Consider the following 21,477-nt stretch of genomic DNA (forward strand, 5'->3'; position numbering starts at 1 on the left):
CTGAATTTCCTCAAAATTAGTAAAATACCTACTGGTGTTGTTCCAAGTTGGTCTTCATTTACAGCTCAAACCGTGGGCACACTTTAATGTTCTTTTGAGATCAAATTTTGCCCACCTGGGAGAGCTTGGGTAATACACCATTTGGTTTTTAATTTAAACATACTCTATTCCTGGTGGCTTCCCTTGCCCTGAATAAAAACTAAATGCTATGTAAGAGTTCATGGGTTCTTTAGTACATTTTGAAAGAATTTTAAGATGTGTTCATAATTATTAATTTTAATGCTTCGAATCCTTCTGGAACTTCAAAAAAAAAAAAATGAGGAGTGTATTTGACACTGATCATTGTAAGGGATGTTGATTCTTTGATTTAAAAAAAAATTATTTTAAACTGAAACAAATAGTAACAGTTCTGCAAGCCTGAATGTTTAAAATATGTTTTTTGGAACACTTAGTTTTTTAAAAAACTACTGCTGAAATTCGAAGTAATTCTTAGGAAAATGATTTAAAGTGTTGGAGTTGTAAAGTTAAGAACACTGTATTTTGAGGCAGAGGACCTGGACTCTAATACCCATTTCATTTAATATTTTAAGTAATTGACTTTTTGGCAAACAATTAAAAATAAGACAGAGGTTGTCTTTTGAGGAAAATGGTACTCAGCTTGTGAGCCTCTTGCATAAATTGGGGGTATTTGAGAGGAGTGGCAAATGGAGACTAAAATAGTACCCTTTTTTAGTAAATAAAGACTTGAGTTGGCGAATGCAACATTGTTAAAGAACCTGTGGGCCTGCTAGACTAGACCCCAGAATTAGGTAGCACTGGTTTGGGATTGGGCTAGGCATCTCCGAATAGGGGCTCCAGAAGAAGAAAAGGCAGAGCTGAGCAGGTCTGCTTTACTTTTTCCAAAATAACCAGTCATTTAAATTACTTCTCATGTCGGGTAGAGTAAATGAAGGGAGGGATTAGAGATATGATAGAAAAATTTATGGCAAGTGAAAATACTATTTTTGTCTTCTTAATAAAGGAAATAAAGTCAAGAGTCATGTGTTTTTTAATTATCTGTTTGCATTTTTTCTTTCAAAAATGGAAGTTTTTTCCAAGATGTTAAAAGTAAGGCATGTTCATTATTAACAAAACTAAAGAGAGTGAAGATTTTTTAATCCCATGACTCAGGAATGTTTTGGGGTTATATACTTGTTTCCATATGCATATAAATGTATCTAGAAATAATGTGCATGTATTTTATGCCAGAAACTAAGATTATATATTACTGCTTCTAGCCTGCTTTTTGATCAGTATTTCAGGGCTGTATTTCCATGTCAGTTTGTCTAATTGACCTCAGTATTCCGTCGTTTAGAATGTGCCATTGTTTAAAAACAATTCCCTATCCACGAATACTTGGGTGATTTCCAGTCTTCCTCCTATAAACAGTGCTGTGGTTCACACCTTTCCCCACTTAAACTTGATGATTTTCTCAAAATAAATTCCTGGATGTGCAAATGATGAATCAGTGCATTTGTGTGTTTGTATTGAAATGTAGTCATATATTACACCTTTTGGGGGAAGGTTGGGTATTTTAAGTAATGTCCGAAAGGGACTAAGCCTTGCTGACTTTGTTTTATCTATGTATGTATGTGTCAGCTAAGCTACATTTGGTGTGGTACTCATAAAATCAGTAAGCCATCTGAGTGTTTTAACTGTCCACCCAAAAATGTTGGCAGAGTTTTCCCACGTATTCAGTACATTGGTATTGATGTAGTGTAAGGCTTAAAGCTTGTAGTTCCAAACTGCCAATAAGGGGGGGGGGGGGGGGGCGGGACTAGGAAGATTTTACATGTAAAGAGATAAAGAGGTAGAAAAATGTTAGTGAGTTTTCTTCTTGCAGTGTAGTATTGAGATTTTTAAGCAATGGTAATAGTATCTATAATTGGATATTTAAAATTGTATGGATAAATTTTTTTATTTGATACTGCCTCTACTAGATTATTTTTATCATCTCTAATCTCTCCTCGGGTGAGGAGTAGTCTATGGTTAGAGAAACCTTAATGGGGTTTCTCACCAGTGGCATGAATGAGATTCTGGACCTGATAATTGTTTCTTGCGGGAGACTGTCTTATAGACTGAAGGATATTGAGCACCGCCTCTGCCTCTCTGCACTAGATGCCAGTCGTGCGCGTCCCTCTCCCCAGTCATGACAACAGAAGTGTCTCCAGACATGGCAGAGCACCCCCTGAGGACTGGCACATAACAGCCCCACTCGAAAGCCACCTCCGTGACTGTGTTCTGTCTAGAATTGTAAGCTGGTGCAGCTAAAGCTTCCCCAGTTCTCACCATTTTGCTTTTTTTTAAACTTATACATGTTATGAATTCTTTCATTTTCATCTAAATACAGCTCCTTGATACTGTATTCTCTCTAACTGTAGCCAGACAGAACTAGAAGGGGATTGTCTTTGTCAGGCAGTCAGGTGACAGAATGACTGGTGGGCATTGGATGTGAATTATTCTTGTTATATCTGTTCCTAAAGGTTTCTGTTGTTGTAACATTTTTTGCAGGAAGAAACCTAGAATAAAACTGAGAAGGCTACACGTGCATGCAGATTTATAGCTTATTGACTAATAATGCAACAACAAATACTGTAATAGCTCAGCATTCTTGCATTCATTTTGTTTATTTTTTATTTTTCTGATAATGTAGTGAATATGTAATTACTAATACTAAATTTTACTTTTAAATCATTACTAAATCAAAAGACCTTGTGTTTTCATATGTATGGGAGTTTGTTAGCAATACTCCAGTACCTTGTTTTGGTATAGCATAGGCGTGTGGTAGTTGGATACTGAAAACTTAAAACTGACTTGTAGTTTGAGTATATTTCCTTGTTGGTGCTATCATGGTCTCTAGAACTGGAGGAGCCATGAATTTGGTAAAAACAATACTGTATTCAACAGAGAGAGCATCCTTTGGTAATACGACCATTAAAACCAAACCAAACCAAACCCATTGCCATCAAGTCGATTCCGACTCATAGCGACCCTATAGAGCAGAGTAGAAGTGCCCCATAGAGTTTCCAGGGAGCGCCTTTCAGATTCAAACTGCTGACCTCTTGGTTAGCAGCTGTAGCACTTAACCAGTGCGCCACCCGGGTTTCTCATACTATCATTACATACCATATTTTTTAGTACAAAGGTGTTTATCTACTTGGAGAGATATTTTAATTATTTCATTACTGATTGAACTGTGTTGTAGCTTAGGCTAGAAATTTTTTGTAAATACAGAATCTGTTAATGTGTGATTGGGTTTTTTTTTTTTTTTTTTTTGCCCTTTTACAGAAGCGTAGTGCTTATGATAGAGCTTAAGTGGTTTTTAGTACTTATTTCTGAGTTAATATCTTTGTGGCTTTAAGTTAGAAAAGGATAGCAAGTAGATTTTTTTATGACGATACTGTGAATATAGAACTTGAATTTCAGATAACATTTTGTATCAAGATCTTATAACAAACTCTGGTGTTTGTTTGCATTATTAAAGAAAATGTGAATTGACTTACTTATTAAATGCACAGTTCATCATAAATTCATCCAGCCTCAAATGAGGTCATTTAATCCTTGGCATAAACCACTTCAGAGCCCACTAATTATCTACCTTAGTATCCAGAAAAATCAGGTTAGTAAAACAGATACTCCTTTGCAGTTGAACCACTGTGGCTAATTCAGTCATTTATCAGAACCCGTGGCCCAGATTTTAAAAGGATGGACCATTTACTTTTTTTGTTTTTAAAATATTTAAATTTTTTTTTGAATAAAATGTTATTCCATATATTGATTTAAAAATATATATATATTTTTGTTTGAACTCAGGTGTGATTCTAAAGAATCCAAAAAAACTAGCTCCCATTTGAAAGCCCAGTGAAATCTGAGTATATATTTAATATTTATAATTGAGCTAAAATGCCTCTTCCAGTATTTGGATATTTATATGCTAGTGGTATAACTGCAGACGCTAACTGAGCTTGCAGTTTTATAAAAAGATATCTAATTACAAGTATGTTGCTACATTAGCTGTTGTTAAAGACAGAATTCTAACGTAATCTTTTTTCTTCCTCCTTCCGTCACTCCAACATCTCTTTTTACGAACTGTGAACTAAAGTGGAAGACAAGCATTCCAGTGATGCCAGTAGTTTGCTCCCACAGAATATTTTGTCTCAAACAAGCAGACACAATGACAGAGACTACAGACTGCCAAGAGCAGAGACTCACAGTAGTTCTACGCCAGTACAGCACCCCATCAAACCAGTGGTTCATCCAACTGCTGCCCCAAGCACTGTTCCTTCTAGTCCATTTACGCTACAGTCTGATCACCAGCCAAAGAAATCATTTGATGCTAATGGAGCATCTACTTTATCAAAACTGCCTACACCCACATCTTCTGTCCCTGCACAGAAAACAGAAAGAAAAGGTATGCCATTATTACTAGATGCTGCACGTTGAACTAGAGTTTCTGATTATATTACATTATTTCTTTTAGCTTAAGTAAGTCTCTTAAATTTAAAATTTTTTAAAAGTATTTTAGAATGTTACTGTACAGATTTAGGCCTAAAGCTAGCCATATCTAGCTTTTCCTTTCACTTTGTAATTATTGAGATTCAGAAATTTTTGTTTTTGTTTTTTGACACTTTGAAGTCAAATGCTTAGATTATAACAGTTAACAGTGGTTTAAATAACTTGTCACAGTCAAATGATGGTCCCTTCATGTTTGTGTAAAATAACCTTCTGTTTTTGTGATAATTGTCTTGATGGTTTAGTTTAGAAATTGTCTGTTTTCTCTTTATTGAATAGAGACATTTTGAAATCTGTGATTTCTACATAACATGCAGCTAATTGGTTTCAACTTGTGAATTTGAAAACTAAGTCCTGGTAAAAGGCTCAGGCTTCTCTCTAGCTCTGAGGAGTGTTAATGTCTGAATAAGAACTTAAGCTTGAAGAGTAGAAGTTAGACATTGCAACCCAAATTGTGCTTATCCAACTCAGTGTTTATAACCATAAAATAGCATGTTCAGAAAGGTTAGAGAAAAATTGTAACACTTAACAGGTACTTGGGAGATGACACATAACATAGCAGGTTAACGATATATATGCATAGACTACTCACAGTGCCAAACAGGCTTCATTTTATGTTTGAAGAGGAAATTAAAAGGCAGTAAGTAAACAAACTATCATGTGTGGACCAAGGAGACCATGAGTAAGTGCTGAGGAGCTTTTCAGTGTCCTGTGGATTGAGGAAATGCTACATGAATCTCATGATGCTTAACGTCTGTAATTGCTTACTTGATCCATTATTTCACACTGATTTAATTTGTTGAATACAGTTCCAAATAATTGGCTTCATTTTGCTTCTGGTTTTCTCTTTCTGTCTATACATCCTATTTCAATTTTCCTTGTACTATAGCAGGTTGCATTATGTATAACTAAACAGTATACTTTTATCATGTAGTACGTAATGTATTAAATAGACTTGTGGTTGTTCCAAATGGTGTCAATTCCTTTAAGATGGTTTATACCAAAATCCACATGTATATCTCAGATTTTCCTTGATGCAGAATTAAATTTAGAAAGGTAATTAAGTTTCAATTAATGCAGTGTTGTTAACATGGTACTACTTTCTAAAGGATGTTCCAGCTGTTCCAGCTTTTAGAATTTTATTTGAATATTTGGTCACAGAAGAATTTATTTTAAAATCCCATGGTCTTTATCCCATTTCACCTCTTGTTCATTTAACACTTTCTGAAACTCTCTTCTGGCTCTTGTAATACTAAAACCAGTTGCCATTGAGCCAGCTCATGGCAACCCTATGTGTGTCAAGTAGAATTTTACTCCATAGGGTTGTTTTTTTTTTTGTTTTGTTTCTTAAAAAAGTATTGTGTTTTCAGTGAAGGTTTACAGAGTAGTTTGGGTTCTCATTCAACAGTTTCTACGCAAATTGTTCGGTGACATTGGTTACATTCTTCACAGTGTGTGAAGATTCTCATCAGGGACATATCCAGTAAGCAAGGTAAGCACATGCTTAGGGCATCAACAAAATAGGAGCACCAGTTGTCCAAAGCAAACACATGAAGATACGAAGGAAAATCGAGTGCTGCAGTGGAAGGAAACTGGTGGGGCCCTAAATGAAATTGATACCAGCTCCAGTGTGTTGAGAATGTGCTGGCCAGAAAAAATGTTTGGGCAAGGTCATGAGGGTGCCCATGGGAAAGGTCATTTAAGCTTTTGAGGCCACTCCCGCTTTAATGCCTTCGTTGATACCTGTCTTCCACGGTACCCTCTGGTTTAGTTGAAACTCCTTATCTCAGCAGGTCTCTTGGAAGTATACTATTTCTAATAAACAAGAGGTGGGGGTGGGCTGTCGAGTCTAGCTCTTGCTGCATTCACCCACCAAAAAATTTGTAATCCAGTTCATCTCATTCCACTAAAATGGTATATGCCACTTCTGCATTCAATTGCTAATATTTAACAGTCGAATTTAAGAAGAACTTTTTTACATCATGGGGCACCACAAATTATCAGTGCCTAGGATGCTTTAATCTCATGATTTCTGTTCTGATTCCATTATTGTAGCTTCCCTGCTCCCTTACATTCTCACCTTTGTTTTTAAAATGATTGTTAACCACTGGGTCTCATGTAGGTAATTTTGAAAAGGACTTCATAGGGATTTTAATGGCTGCTTTTTTTTTTTTTTTTTAAGAAGTGGATCACCAGGCCTTTCTTCTGAGACACCTCTGAGTGGACACGAACTGCCAACCTTTTGGTTAGCAGCTTAGTGCGTTAACCATTTTGCACCACACAGAGACTCCTCTGTGATACTCTTCTCCAATTTCTTGGTTCTTCTCTTCCTGACACTTAAATATCAGTATCATTCAGCCTTGTTTCCTCCCCCCGCCCCCTTGGGCAGCCATTCTTGGAACTACCGTGACGCCCAAATCAGCTTAAACCCATGTATTTACCTTACATAAGCTCTTTGTGGAGCCCTGTAGGGTCGCTGTGAGTCGGAATCGACTCAGCAGCACTGGGTTTTCTTCTGGGTGGCATAGTGGTTAAGAGCTTGACTGCTAACCAAAAGATGGGCAGTTCGAATCCACCAGCTAGCTGCTCGTTGGAAACCGTGTGGGGGCAGTTCTACTGTGTCCGCCATAGGGTCACTTGGAGTCAGAATCAACTGGACGGCCTGGGTTTTGTTTTTTTTAAACCTCTTTTTATTTGCTATATCTCTTTAGATATGATGTGTCCAAATTGCTCTGTTTCCTATCTTTTATTTTTAGGCTTTCAGTAAGTAACAGCACTATCCACTCAACCAGAGTTCTCTGATTTTGAAATTTCTTATCAACTTTTTTTTTGTTCTTTGACTTTCTTGCCCCCCAGCTCCTTCCCACCCATGTATAAATTTTGAACTGTCTCCTAAATATCATTTTTATGTAGATCCTTTGTCATATTACTGCCACTGCCATAATGGACACTCGGGTCATCTGTCTTGAAATAACCTTCTGATTATTACTCTTCATCCTACTTAGTCTGTCTACTGATGGTCGCATCATTATGAAATTTAGATTGCGTTATGGTACTGTCTTGCTTAAAAACTTTTCAGTGGTTTTCCGCTATCCAGAAATAAAATCCATAGTTTAGTAAGATTATAACAAGTACTTGATAGTCTGTTTCACTAGCTTGATCTCCAACTGTTCCACTCTTTCATTCTCTATAATTCACCTGCTGCATACCTGGTTACATTTTTTAGAATATACTGTGTTCTCAGAAGCCCTGGTGGCATGGTGCTAACCAGTAAGGTGGACAGTTGGAATCCACCAGCCACTGTGCAGGAGAATGATGTTGACAGTGTGCTTTCAGAAAGATTTTAGCCTTGGAAACGCTGTAGAGCAGTTCTGCTCTGTCCAGTAGGGTCGCTGTGAGTTGGAATTGACTTGATGGCGATCAGTTTTGGTTTTTTTCCTAATGAACTTGGTTTTTGTCAGTTAAGGTCTCCAAATCTGTATTTATCAAACATTTTGTACTTTTATGTATTTATTCTGGCACTTTAGTTTCTTCAGTTAGACTGTCTTCTGCTCGGACTTTGTTATTAAGCTTTATTGCATTGTATACTTTCTTTATGCTTCAGGCACCTGTCCTGCCAAACTTTAACATAATTAAAAATATAATGTACCAGGCTTGGTGCAAGTATTTTACGTACATTTTAGGTTAATCCTTAAAACAACTCTATGGAGGAAGGTATCTCTATTATAGATATGAGGAACCCGAAAATTGTTAAGTTCAAACACATGGTGATTGTTAGAGGCAGCTTCTACTCCAAAATCCATGTTCTTTACACAATATCATATGTAATGAAAGATCCAATAAATCTTTATTAATTTGGACTCTAAAATTCAAAATTCCTGGCAGATTAGGGGTAATTCAAGTTTACATTCTGTGACACGTATTTGGTAATCATATACATATACAAGATTTTATATGTGGTCATTTTAAACTTACAGGGAAGAAACTTGATTACCTTGGAATTGCCTACTTAAATAGGGAAAATTTTACTATCTGTGGGAGTACTTCTTACATGTGAATTGCAAACAGTTTATTTCCTTAAATATATAACCATTTTCAGCTTTTCAGATTGTTCTCCAGTTCATCTAAATTTGTGAATAATCAGTTAATTTGAGTTTTTTGTTTCTCAAAGGAGATAGCCATGTTTAAATTACCTTTCTATTGACTCTTCTCGTCAGCAGAGTGATTTTTTTTCTTGTTTGGATTTCCCTTAACAATTAAAGAATTTATATTAGGAATCGATAGTTCAAATCAGGTTGATATGTTGGTCTTAAGTGCCGATGGTATAGCTAAACTATCTAAGGATATCAAGGGTAGGCTGCTATCTTAAATTATATAAAGAGCAGGATCTTTGTCTACCCTGTATATTCCACTGCTGTATCCCTAAGCCTTGGCATGTAGCAGGCAGTCAGTAAATATTTGTTGTAGATGAATAACTCAAAGAATGGTAATTAGTGTGTTCAGGGTTGAGGAAGGACCCGCGTTAGTTGCGGTTTTTAAAAAGTTGTGTTTGGGGGAAAAGATGGGTGTGTATGTGTTGTACATCTAATGAAGGGATACCATCAGTAAATTTAGATTTAATTCTAGTGTGTCATTAGAGGAAAGCACATAAGATAAACTGTCCTTGCTTGAGGGGTAGAAAGAAGTGTGGAGAAGCTGTGAAGCTTTTGGATTTTGCAGAGAATGATCCTGGTGTTGGGGTAAAACAGGACGATCGGATATCTCCTCTTAGATCTCTACTTGTTAGTTACGCTAACACTGAAACATCTGTTGTAAGATCACATTATTGGACAGCCATGTAACAAATTAATAGAGAAACTCTTACACACTAAAAAAAACTAAAACCTTTTTATCATTTGGGACTGTACACCCCAGTGATAATTCTAAACTGTAGCTCTGCCATCCATTTTTGTGAAATGACAAAATAGGCAGGAAAAGTAGGTCCTTGTTGGCTTTGCCCAAATGGATGATAGTCAGCAGAGTTTTTATTAATAAGCCTAATCAGTAAGTTCCTCATTTGGTAATTTATAGTTAGAATTTATTAGAATACATAAATTTGGAAACAGAGTGCCACAGCAGCAGACCTGTTCAGTGACTGCAGGCTCTAGCTAGCAGGGGATTAGCATGTCTGAACTGCTCAGTAATGACATGGCGGTTCTGCAGTCTGGGGGAGCCGAGAGGAGCAGGATTAGGCCTTCAGGACTAGGACGTGTGAGTCAGCCACTTGGAATAAACTTCGCTTTTGTGTTTTGATGGTATTTGTAGACTAATTGAAATTCGAATAAACCTGAAGACTGTTAAGTATATGTTCAGGCAATATCCTTTTATAGATTACACATGTCAGTAATTGGCTATAGTGGGCAACATGCGACCAGTGTCTTTATTTTAATATTCATGAAAAATTAGAATGACTGACCATAGAGTTATTCAGGTATTTGTTGAATAACTGAAGGCATTAGTGGAAGAATTTAATCTGTAATAAAGATGGCATTTTGAACAGTGGGCAGGGTGACCGACTAAATGGTAAAAAGATTATTAGAAATAGAAGAGAGGGTAGATTATATTAAGAATACATTAAAAATTCATACAAATCAGTACAAAAAGGCAGTCCAGCATAAAAAGGAGCAAGGGATATAGGCAGTTTTAGAAGAGAAATTAAAACTGGTGAGTACATACTGAAAATCCAGATTAAATGAGATCATTTTTTACCCTTAAGATTAGCAACAAAGATTAAATGTGGGGAAATGTAGTCGTGGGGAGTGTGTAAGTTGGTACTGCTAGTGTGGAGGTCAGTCATAATGAAATCTGTTAAAGTTAAAGCAGTATGGACATAAGGATTCTCATTGTAGCATTTATTTGTCATTATGAAAAATTGGAAACAAACCAAATGTCCTTTGAAAGGGAGATGGTTAAACTTCGATGCATCCATACTATGGGATACTCTGCGGCAATTAAAGAGAGTCAAAGCAGTATTATTACAAAGTACTGACATAAAGGTTTTCTCAGATGAGAAAAAACACGTTGCAAAGCATGTAGTACCTTCTTTGTTATAAGACATTAACACCGTAATTGTGTACATTTGTAAATTCTACTACCCTTGCGTACTTGTTTTCCTACTTGTACTCTCCCACGTAATACCAGTACTACAAAATAAAACTAGTAGGCCGTCCCTTGATGTAACAGTACTTCCAACATGTCCTGTTCAGTATTATAGCAACTATCAAACATCATAGAAAATTAGCAGAGAAAAACTTGACTAGCCCAATAGTCCTATCCCTAAAAGTGTTTGGTATTTTACTGCCCTAGTGGTGCGGTGGTTAAGCACTTGGCTGCCTACTGAAATGTCAGGCTTGAACACACAAGCCGCTCCATGGGAGAACGATGTGGCAGTCTGCTTCCGGAAAGATTAAAGCCTTGGAAACCCTATGGGGCAGTTGTGCTCTGTCATATAGGGTCTCTGTGAGTTGGTATCAGATGGTAGAGGTTTTGGTTTCATTTTACTTCACTGCTCTAGTCTTCAGGATTTCATATTGTTCATTTCTCTTTGACTGTCACTAAAGTAACTATTATGATGCCTACTCGATAAGGAATACAATTGGTACCATCTTACTCTTAAAATAGTATCATTTTCTTTTTTGGACCTATAAGAAGTTAATTTAACATACCAGAAAAATATTGGTCAGAAATAAATTTTGACTTGAGTTTGTGCTTTCTAGGATGGTTTGAAAGGGTGCCTGTAATTAGAAGAGTTAAGTGGTATTTAACTCTGAAAAAGTTAGGTTGTAGTAACAGATTTCTATGTGAAGTCTAGTCTTTGGTAGCTTACTCCCCCTGCTGACAAAATCTGGTAATATAAGTTAATAATTAATTACAAGCATACAGTTAAGAGGTTTTGTCTCCTAAAGTAAGCATAAAAAAAGAAGTAAATTAAAACAAAGCCAAGGGTCACATACTTATGGCTTGAATCAAAGAATTGGTGCTGGTGGTTGTTAGGTGCTGTGGAATTGGTTCCAACTCATAGGGATAACCTGTGTACAGTGGAACAAAACACTGCCTGGTCCTGTGTCATCCTCACAGTTGTTGCTGTGTTTGAGCCCATTGTTGCAGCCACCATGTCAGTACATCTTGTTGACGGTGTTTTCTTTGCCGATCCTCTATTTTACCAAGCATGATGTCCTTCTCCAGGTACTGGTCTCTTCTGACAACATGTCCAAAGTACCAGAGACAAAGCCTTGCCATCCTTGCTTCTAAGGAGCATTCTAGCTATACCTCTTCCAAGACAGATTTGTTCATTCTCCTGGCAGTCTGTGGTATATTCCGTATTCTTTGACAACACCATAATTCAAAGACATCAATTTTTCTTCAGTCTTCCGTATTCACTGTCCATCTTTCCAATGCATATGAGGCGGCTGAAAATACCATGGCTTGGGTCAGGTGCACCTTAGACCTCAAAGTGACATCTTTGCTTTTTAACAATTTAAAGACATCTTTGGCGGCAAATTTGCCCGATGCAGTAAGTACATCCTTTGATTTGTTGACTGCTGCTTCCACAGGTGTTGGTTGTGGATCCAGGTAAAATGAAATCCATGACAACTTCAGGATTCTTTAATCATGATGTTGCTTATTGGTGCAGTTGTAAGGATTTTTGTTTCCTTTATGTAGAAGTGTAATCCATACGAAAGGTTGTCATCTTTGATCATCAGTATGTGCTTCAAGTCTTCTTCACTTTCAGCAAGCAAGGTTGTGTCATCTGCATAACGCAGGTTGTTAATAGCCTTTCTCCAGTCCCTATACCGCATTCTTCCTATAGTCCAGCTTCTTGAATTACTTGCTCAGCATGCAGATTGAATAGGTGTGGTGAAAGGACACAGCCCTCATGCACACTTTTCCTGTTTTAAATAAACCATGCAATGTTCCCTTGTTCTCTTCAAATGACTGCCTCTTGATCTATGTCTAGGATTCTTATGAGCACAGTTAAGTGTTCTGAAATTCCCATTCTTTGCAGTGTCATCCGTAATTTGTTATAATCCACATAGTAGAATGCCTTTGCATCTCAGAAAAACACAGGTAAACATCTTTCTGGTATTCTCTGCTTTCAGCCAAGATCCATCTAACATCAGCAGTGATAGCCCTTGTTCCACATCCTCTTCTGAATCCAGCTTGAATTTCTGGCAGTTCCCTGTCGACGTACTGCAGTCGTTTTTGCATGTGGTATTAATAATTTCCATGTTCTTTTAGATCACCTTTCTTTGGAATGGGCACAAATACAGATCTCTTCCAGTTGGTTGGCCAGGGAGCTGTTTTCTAGATTTCATGGCATAGACAAGTGATACCTCTTCCAGTGTTGCATCTATTTGTTGAAACATCTCAGTTGGTATTCTGTGAATTCTTCTGTCGTTGGCTTTGTTTTTCGCCAGTGCCTTCAGCATAGCTTGTATTCCTTCCTTCGGTACTATCACTTCTTGATCATATGCTACCTCCTGAAATGGTGCAGTGTCAACCAGTTCTTTTTTGGTATAGTGACTCTATGTATTCCTTCCATCTTCTTTTGATGCTTTCTGCTTCATTCAATATTTTGCCCATAGAGTCCTTCAGTATTGCAACTTGAGGCTTAAATTTTTCCTTCAGTTCTTTCAGCTTGAGAAATACTGAGTTAGTTCTTCCCTTTTGGTTCTCCAACTCCAGGTCTTTGTAACATGTCATAATACCTTGTCTTCTCAAGCTTCCCTTTGAAATCTTCTCTTCAGGTCTTCTGCTTCATCATTTCTTCCGTTTGCTTTAGCTACTCCATGTTCAAGAGCAAGTTTCAGAGTCTCTTCTGACATCCATTTTCGTCTTTGTTTCCTGTCTTTTTAATGACTTTGTGCTTTCTTCATGTATGGTGTCTTTATGTCATCCCACAACATGTCTGGTCTTCAGTCGTTAGTGCTCAGTGCATCAAATTCTATTCATGAGATGGTCTCTAGAATACGGATGGGATATCCTCAAGGTTATGTTTTGGCTCTCGTGGACTTGTTTTAATTTTCTTCAGCTTGAACTTGCATATGAGCAATTGATGGTCTGTTCCACAGTCGGCCCCTTTACCTTGTTCTGACTAGTGATTCTGAGCTTCTCCATCATCTCTTTCCACAGATGTAGTCAGTTTGATTGCTGTGAAGTCCACCTGACAAGTTCCGCTTGGTGTATAACAAAACAGACCAAACCAAGCCTGTTGCCGTCCTCTTGATTCCAACTCACAGTGACCCTATAGGACAGAGTGGAACTGCCCTGTAGAGTCCCCAAAGGGTGCCTGGTGGATTCAAACTGCTGACCTTTTGGTTAGCAGCAGTAGCACTTAAACCACTACACCACCAGGGTTTTCCCACTTGGTGTAGTCACCATTTATGTTGCTGAAAAGTGGTATTTGCAAAGAAGTCATTGGTCTTTGAAAATTCTATCATGGAATCTCTGGTGTAGTTTATATCACAAAGGCCGCATTTTCCAACTACCAATCCTTCTTTGTTTTCCAACTTTCATATTCTAGTCCCCAGTAGTTGTCAGTGCATCTTGAATGCATGTTTGATCAATTTCGGACTGCAGAAGTTAATAAAAGTCTGCAGTTTCCTCATCTTTGGCATTAGTGGTTGGTGTATAAATTTGAATAATAATCATATTGTCTGGGCCTCCTTGTAGATGTATGGATATTATCCTGTCACTGACAGTGTTGTACTTCAGATCTTGAAATGCTCCTTTTAATGATAAATGTAATGCCATTCCTCTTTGTTATCCCCGCCATAGTAGACCGTATGATTGTCCAATTCAGAATGGCCAGTGTCAATCCATTACAGCTCACTAATGTCTAGGATATCGATCTTTCTGGGTTTCTTTTAACTTTTGACGACTTCCGGTTTTCCTAGATTCATGCTTTGTATATTCCACATTCCAATTATTAATAGATGTTTGCAGTTGTTTCTTCTCGGCTTTATGTAGTGCCACATCAAGAAATAAAGGTCCTGAAATCTTCGCTCCATCCACATCATTAAGGTCTACTTTATTTTGAGGAGGCAGCTCTTCTGCATTTGTTATTTTTAGTGCCTTCCAAACCTGAGGGGCTCATCTTCCGGCACTAAATCAGACAGTGTTCCATTGCTGTTTTTAAGGGTTTCACTGGCCAGTTTTTTCAGAAGTAGACTGCCAGGTCCTTCTTCCTAGGTCTTAGTCTGGAAAGCTCTGCTGAAACCTTCCCACCATGGATGACCCTGCTGGTATTTGAAATATCAGTGGCATGGTTTCCAGCATCACAGCAAAACGCAAGCCAGCACAGTGTGACAAAGTGACAGACTAGTGGCAGAAGGAATTGGTTAGAGATCTATAAGACATTGAAATGTCATGGGGAAAATGACATAGTTCACTTAAGTTTATAAAGCAGCTTAGAAAGAGATCACTAGAGATCCTCAAATAGATCGTAGGCAAACAAAAAGGTAAAAAACAGTAGAGCTAAAAATAGATCCCATTTCATTGCCAAAGACTGATTGTGAAAGGCTGTTTAAAGAAAACTAGGTTTCTTGAATGCTCATCAAAGTTTACATTGGAAGGAATGAGACCAGAGGCTTAAAGAGCAGAAAAGCCCATTGCAATGGCTTTGTAGCACAAAACACTGTGTTTAAAAATTCTCTTATTCTCGTCTTTAGTTGTTTTTTAAGATCCAGATGTCTTATTGGTCTATGATAAGCACTGACGTTGAGTGACTGTATATAGTAGTTTGTTGCCTTTGTGTGTGAAAAAAGTAGCTTGACTGTTACAAGATAGGCCTAAAGTTTAATTTGCCTCTAAGACTGTATGTTACTCAGCTTTATAAATATAACATAGAATGAGCTATTTGTCTGCTTTATGATTTATGGAGATCTAGGACTTTCTTCCCAACATCTTCAGTTTTTAGGCCAATCCAAAAAATTAGAAGAGACGTTAACAAGAGTCAGCTTATATACGTGCAGTCATTCAGTCAAATATGTATTGGTGCCATCGTGATGTGAAGTCTCATTATACACCAGGGCTACAGACATAAGTACAGCCAAATTCTTCTAGGAGGTCATGTTCTAGTAGAAGGGAGAGATAATAAACCATATAATAGAGGATGCTGGGTGATATGATGGCTCTGTGTTAGAGCACTTTCAAAACAGAGAGGCACCGCAACCACCTTAAGTTTAAAACTTCCCTCTTTTGCAATATTTTAATCATAAAATTAAGACTACCTCTAAGAATAGCATTTTATATTTGATGTCCCTAAGCTATACATAAAAAGCCTTAAATGATATAATATGGAGTCTTCCCAAATAAAAAACTGTTAATAGTCTATAATTCCACCATAAAATAAATGTAATAACCAAAGGCAGATTTTCATGGCAAATCTCATTTCATTCAAGTTTCTTTATGCTTGTCTGTGAATCTAAAACAACAAAGCTGAAAGTGATAGTCTGCTAGACTTGGGGGCTCTACTTTAAAAATGTGTGCCTTATGTAAAATTAAGATGTCCTAGGCTTTGAGTTATTATGCTTACTCAAGAAAAACCAAAATAAGAATGTCAAATCCTTGAAATGTATTTAAACCATCTATGAGGTCAGTAGTTTCGAGAGCTATTATCCCTAGTTTGTATGACCATTATAGTGGAAAGACTTGTAAAAAGGCTGATAAAGGAGTCACTTCTCAATAACCTTATTAGTAATTCCTGGCTTCTATGGAATCATGAAGGTTAATGAGGTATTTAGTTTCTGGAATTGGCAATGAAGATAATAGAATTAGTAGATAGCAGTGTAGTAAATAATCAAATCCAGCGCTCCTAAGACGTATACACGGCTCTTAACAACAGGCTTAATTCAACCATACAGTGTATATAAGAGCTTGAAAATCTTCAAGAAATAGGTATATATAGGAAATTAAAGATACTTAAGTAGATCTTCATATTTTAGTCTTTAGACCAATATTGTAAGAGAATATGTATGACCATCTTGAATAGTTCAATCTGAGCGTTGTTACCCTTAAGGTCTCTGGTTTTAATTCTTTTTGTTTCCATTAAAACCACTGTATTAGTAGAATTCCATGGTGTAAAAATATCACTGCTTTTTCATTCTCTAATTGGTGGACATTTATTTGGTTTGTTCCTAGTTTCGTGCTAAAATAAAACAAGCACAATGCTTGTATGAAAGTTTTTTAATATTTCTCCCGATTTGCATATGTTAGAGTTTCTTGAGGGTATCTGCGTAAGGGGGTATGTTTATAGTCAGCTTTTCTAGATGGTGTCACATTGTTTTCCTGTGTGGTTATATCAATTTAGTCACCACCAGAAATGTTAAGAAAAATGTTCCCATTACTCCGCTCCTTGCTGACTTTTGGTTTTGTGAGACACCTTAATTTTTGCCTATCTGGTGAATTTAAGAGAAATACCGTGTTGGTTTTAATTTGTATTTTCCTGACTAGTGATGAGGTCGAGCATCTTTTGCATTGATTCTTAGCTATTTAAGCTTTTTCTGTGAAATGCCTTTTGTTCAGTTTTCTATGCTTTTCTTTTTTGAGTCATAGAAAATATTCTGGTTACTAATACTTTGGATTTAATTGTTTTGCTTTTTGTAATTTTAGAAATCTTCCTGATGTCAAGATACCATCCTATGATTTCCTTAATAGTTTTTAAAGACTTAAAGTGTATATACAAAAGCTTAATCCACCTTAAATCATTGGGGTTTTTTGTTTTCTTTTTTTCTTCTGTAAGCTTTGAGATCCAGCATGACATTACCTGCTAGCTGTGTTCTTTTTTGTTTTTCTTCAGGAATTTCTTGGCTCTTACAAGCCTTTAACTCTTTCAAATAAATAAATCGAATCAGCTTGTGAAATGCTACAAAAATAGTATTGAGGTTTATTTGTCTAGGTGGGTTTTGTGTGTGTGTGTCCTTTGTTTTTTAATGCTCATAATTTTTAAATGATAGAAATACGGACTTTAACTCATTGCTTTGTATATTTAATTACAAAAGAGGAGGAGTATGTAGTTCTAAAACTCAAATAGTAATTGTGAAACTTTAAAATGGGAGTCTCCCCTCATTCATCACATCTTCACCTCACTAAGGGTAATTAACGACCACAGTACTTGTATTAAGGCCATTGTCACATTTAGGTGGGCTATTGCAGCGGTCATAGACATTTTTCACTTTAAGTTGTTTCATCAGACATAAATTAAGCCCCTGTAATATTGTCTCCAGAGACCCTGGTGGTGTAGTGGTTAAGTGCTACAGCTGTTAACCAAGAGGTTGGCAGTTCAGATCCGCCAGGCGCTACTTGGAAACTCTATGGGGCAGTTCTACTCTGTCCTACAGGGTCACAATGAATCAGAATCGACTCAACGGCAGTGGGTTTGGTTTAGTATTGCCTCTTTATCTGAGCAAGAGCTTATTTAAATGTATGATTAATACTTAAATTATGCTTGAGGCAGCCTTACTAGTACCTAGAACGTGGTACTTTTGGTATGATTAAATCACTGCTTTGCCAGGGCTTTCGACTTTAAACAAGTTACATAATCTTTCTTGTTCAGTTTCCTCACTTAGAAAGTTGGGATAAAAATGCCTGTCTTGTCCTTCTAGTTAGCCAGCCATTTACCGAGCCCCTTCTGTGTGCCACCTTGTGAAGATTAAATGATTAGGTACCTGGCACATGGGACATGCTCATTTGATGGTTCCCGTTTCCTCTATTCAAGTAATTTTTTTCAGCTTTATTATCTCCTTTTTATTTAGAATCTACATCAGGAGACAAATCTGTATCACATTCTTGCACAACTCCTTCTACATCTTCTGCCTCTGGACTAAATCCCACATCTGCGCCTCCAACATCTGCTTCAGCAGTCCCTGTTTCACCTGTTCCACAGTCACCAATACCTCCATTACTTCAGGACCCAAATCTTCTTAGACAGTTGCTTCCTGCTTTGCAGGCTACGCTGCAGCTTAATAATTCTAATGTGGATATATCCAAAATCAATGAAGGTAAGATTTTGTAGTAACAGTTTTTAAAAATTTATTTGCATTGTACAAAATTTTGTGACTAGTAAAATCTCCACTTTAGGAATGGACTTCATTTCAGTTTGAACTTCATGTTTGCACGTCATTCTTTTAGTATGGAATTTACATCTATAGCTTAAGCCCCTTGGCAGTATCAGTTGAGCTCTAGTGATACATGAATTTTTTTGTATATTTTTCCAGACTTGCTGTGTAACTGGGGATGAACCATTCTGTGTGCTTAGTGTGTGTAGTGTTTTGTTTTTAAGTAAAAACAAGAGAGCATTTGCTAAAACTGATACAAAAATGTTTCTCGCTTCTAACATATTTCTAAAATTCTGTATATGGGTAAATAACTATTTGGAATGTAAAAGTATGCTTGTTACTTGAAGAGTAGGAATTCAACTAGTTTCTTCTCACAATACTTGGAAAAAATTCTGGGAAGGGAGGTGCTAGATCAAATTTTGCTATTTTTCCTGATTAATTACATTGATTCATTCCAACACTGCTTTTTAACGTGCCAAGAAAGTAGTTGGGCAGCCACCTCAGAGAAGAGATTTGAATAAGAGTGAATGTGGCTTTAATTCATAAACCCTCTGGATCCTGAGAGCACATTTGTATTGCAAAGCTTTCAGTTTAGAATAGTTCATTTCTGTTTATCTACATTTTCCACATAATATATTCAACGCTAGTGTTAAGTGGTTAAGCTCTTCCTTTATTGTAAAAATAGAGCTCTGTCAGGCTAGTTGGTCATTAGTCTTCTGTTCTCACTGGCCTCAGCTTTTCTCTGTTTTGGTTTTATTCTCTAAGATAACCCACCGTCCTCTTACTCATAGGTAAACATTTCATTTAGGCAAAATCGGGCTTTTAAACAATTTGAGGAAATAATTGGAAAATGTTAGTAATCATAGGTCTTCTTATGCCTAGAAAAATACATGCTATTCCAAAGTGCTCAGCTCTTTGGGTTTTTTTTTTTTTTTTTTTAAAGATATTTGGGGTGGGTGTTGATAAAGACTTTGAGTAGTTAGCTTGTTTAATAAAGCAGTCACATGAAGTAGCTATCATTTACTGAGTTAATTCCAAGTAATATACTAAGCACTCTCCTTACATGTGGATAGATTTCTGGCATAATCAGAAGTTCTCATGAACACTCTTCAGTGTTTGTTTGTTTTTTTTTTTTTTTTTTAATCTTACAGTGAAGGGTTTTCTTTACCTGAACGTCTACGTTTATTAGTGTAATGAAAACTCTTTGTTTTCCTTTATTATAAAACTATTAAGTTTCTTTCTGCCTCAGAGCTACGTAATTTCAAATTCTTAGATCTATTATATTACTCCTATTTTCTGAGTTTTTTATTGCAAGAGTTCTGGTTTCAAACATCCAGGGGTGTGTGTGTGTGTGTGTGTGTGTGTATATATATATATATATGTATTTAAATCCTTTTGAGTTTTCAAGTTGTTACTGATGCCACATATGCCCCTGTTTTTACTTAAATTTAGGAAATAATGTGTTTTCAGTTCTTACAGCAGCTGTGACACAAGCTTCACTGCAGTCTATAATTCATAAATTTCTTACTGCTGGACCATCTGCTTTCAACATAACTTCTCTGATTTCTCAAGCTGCTCAACTCTCTACACAAGGTATTTATGCTCTTAGGTATCTCTAGAATTGTATCTTGTTTTTATCTTGGAATTAATAGCAAAGTTTTTATTAATCTTTAAAGAGATTAGCTACAATAATTTTACAGCGCTAGCGTATACAGTAGAATTTTTACCTTTTTTTTTAAGATGACAAAATTTGCCGTTTATCTTAGATACTGCCATTAAATCTGTAATGTAGTTTAATTTCACTTTTGGAGTAAAATATGTCATTAAGAGCTTAAATTTTGAATTAAATATACACTACATTATATTTATTTTAATTCAGAATTTAAGTTCTCAATGACATATTTTACTTTAAAACCGAACCTATGATATGCTCTAAATCTTTGTGAAACATCGCATATGTTTTAGGAATTGAGATTTGGTTCAGGTTGGTATAAAATGACTTTTGGCTAGAAAATGCAAAAATTGCCAGAGTCCTGCCTTGAATTAGCTGCCCTTCCTCTCCATGAAGGTATCTAATAGAGCTATGCATAGGAGCAATGACAAGTAAAAGGGCCAGTTTGTTAGGTGGATTTGGTCCCCAGTTCAGAAAGCAAACTGAGCTGGAATGGTCCAAAAGGGAAGTATAATGGTGAAAAGACTGTTACTGCCTTCTGGCTCACCTCATGAGGTAGGAAACTGAGGGGATAACTGGGCCTAAATGTAGAATAAGAAAGGAGAAATACGGATGGTGAGGAGTCCTTCATATGAGCATAGTTTCAGGCTTAGCTTCCTGTTTCAGCCTCAGAAAGAAAGGGAGCTACACTGGATGTGCTTATCTTTAACACACATGGGGAATCCAGCTCGTTTAGTCAGAGTTGTCCAGGCAATATTGCAGATTCCGATTTATTCAAATCAGTGTTCTCTTTGAGGAGTGAGGGGTGTCTGGAAAGATACAGAGATTTTCTCCACACTTATTTGGTTTATTCGACGTTGTTGTGCTCTCTTCCAGCCCAGCCATCTAATCAGTCTCCAATGTCTTTAACATCTGATGCATCATCCCCAAGATCTTACGTGTCTCCAAGAATAAGCACACCTCAGACTAACACAGTCCCTATCAAACCTTTGATTAGTACTCCTCCTGTTTCATCACAGCCAAAGGTATGTTGCCTTTGAGGGAAATTGAGAAAAGAAACCACTTACCTTACTTTGGGAACATGAGTTTAATAATGTTTTAGAACCTGTATTGTAGACAAGGATTCCTGGTGGCATAGTGATTAAGACCTTGGCTGCT

General features: G+C 36.8%; 1 protein-coding gene across 8 annotated transcripts in view; it reads left to right on the forward strand.

Moving 5' to 3' along the window:
• WAC (WW domain containing adaptor with coiled-coil) overlaps nucleotides 1–21,477 on the forward strand; it is a 107,149-nt gene that overhangs the window by 70,278 nt on the left and 15,394 nt on the right. For 6 of the 8 annotated variants that reach the window (XR_010321962.1, XM_064284964.1, XM_010590648.3 and 3 more), the window contains 4 exons: nucleotides 4,142–4,450; nucleotides 18,345–18,590; nucleotides 20,118–20,240; nucleotides 21,196–21,344. Coding sequence is in view for 7 of the 8 variants with exons in the window: in XM_064284964.1 (XP_064141034.1) it covers nucleotides 4,142–4,450; nucleotides 18,345–18,590; nucleotides 20,118–20,240; nucleotides 21,196–21,344 (827 nt within the window). In the remaining variant the exon portion in view is untranslated. The remainder of the gene's footprint in view (nucleotides 1–4,141; nucleotides 4,451–18,344; nucleotides 18,591–20,117; nucleotides 20,241–21,195; nucleotides 21,345–21,477) is intronic. The other 2 variants (XM_010590650.3, XM_003410529.4) reach the window with 1 other exon arrangement.

Source organism: Loxodonta africana, chromosome 4, assembly GCF_030014295.1.
Source record: "Loxodonta africana isolate mLoxAfr1 chromosome 4, mLoxAfr1.hap2, whole genome shotgun sequence".
Classification (NCBI taxonomy): domain Eukaryota; kingdom Metazoa; phylum Chordata; class Mammalia; order Proboscidea; family Elephantidae; genus Loxodonta; species Loxodonta africana.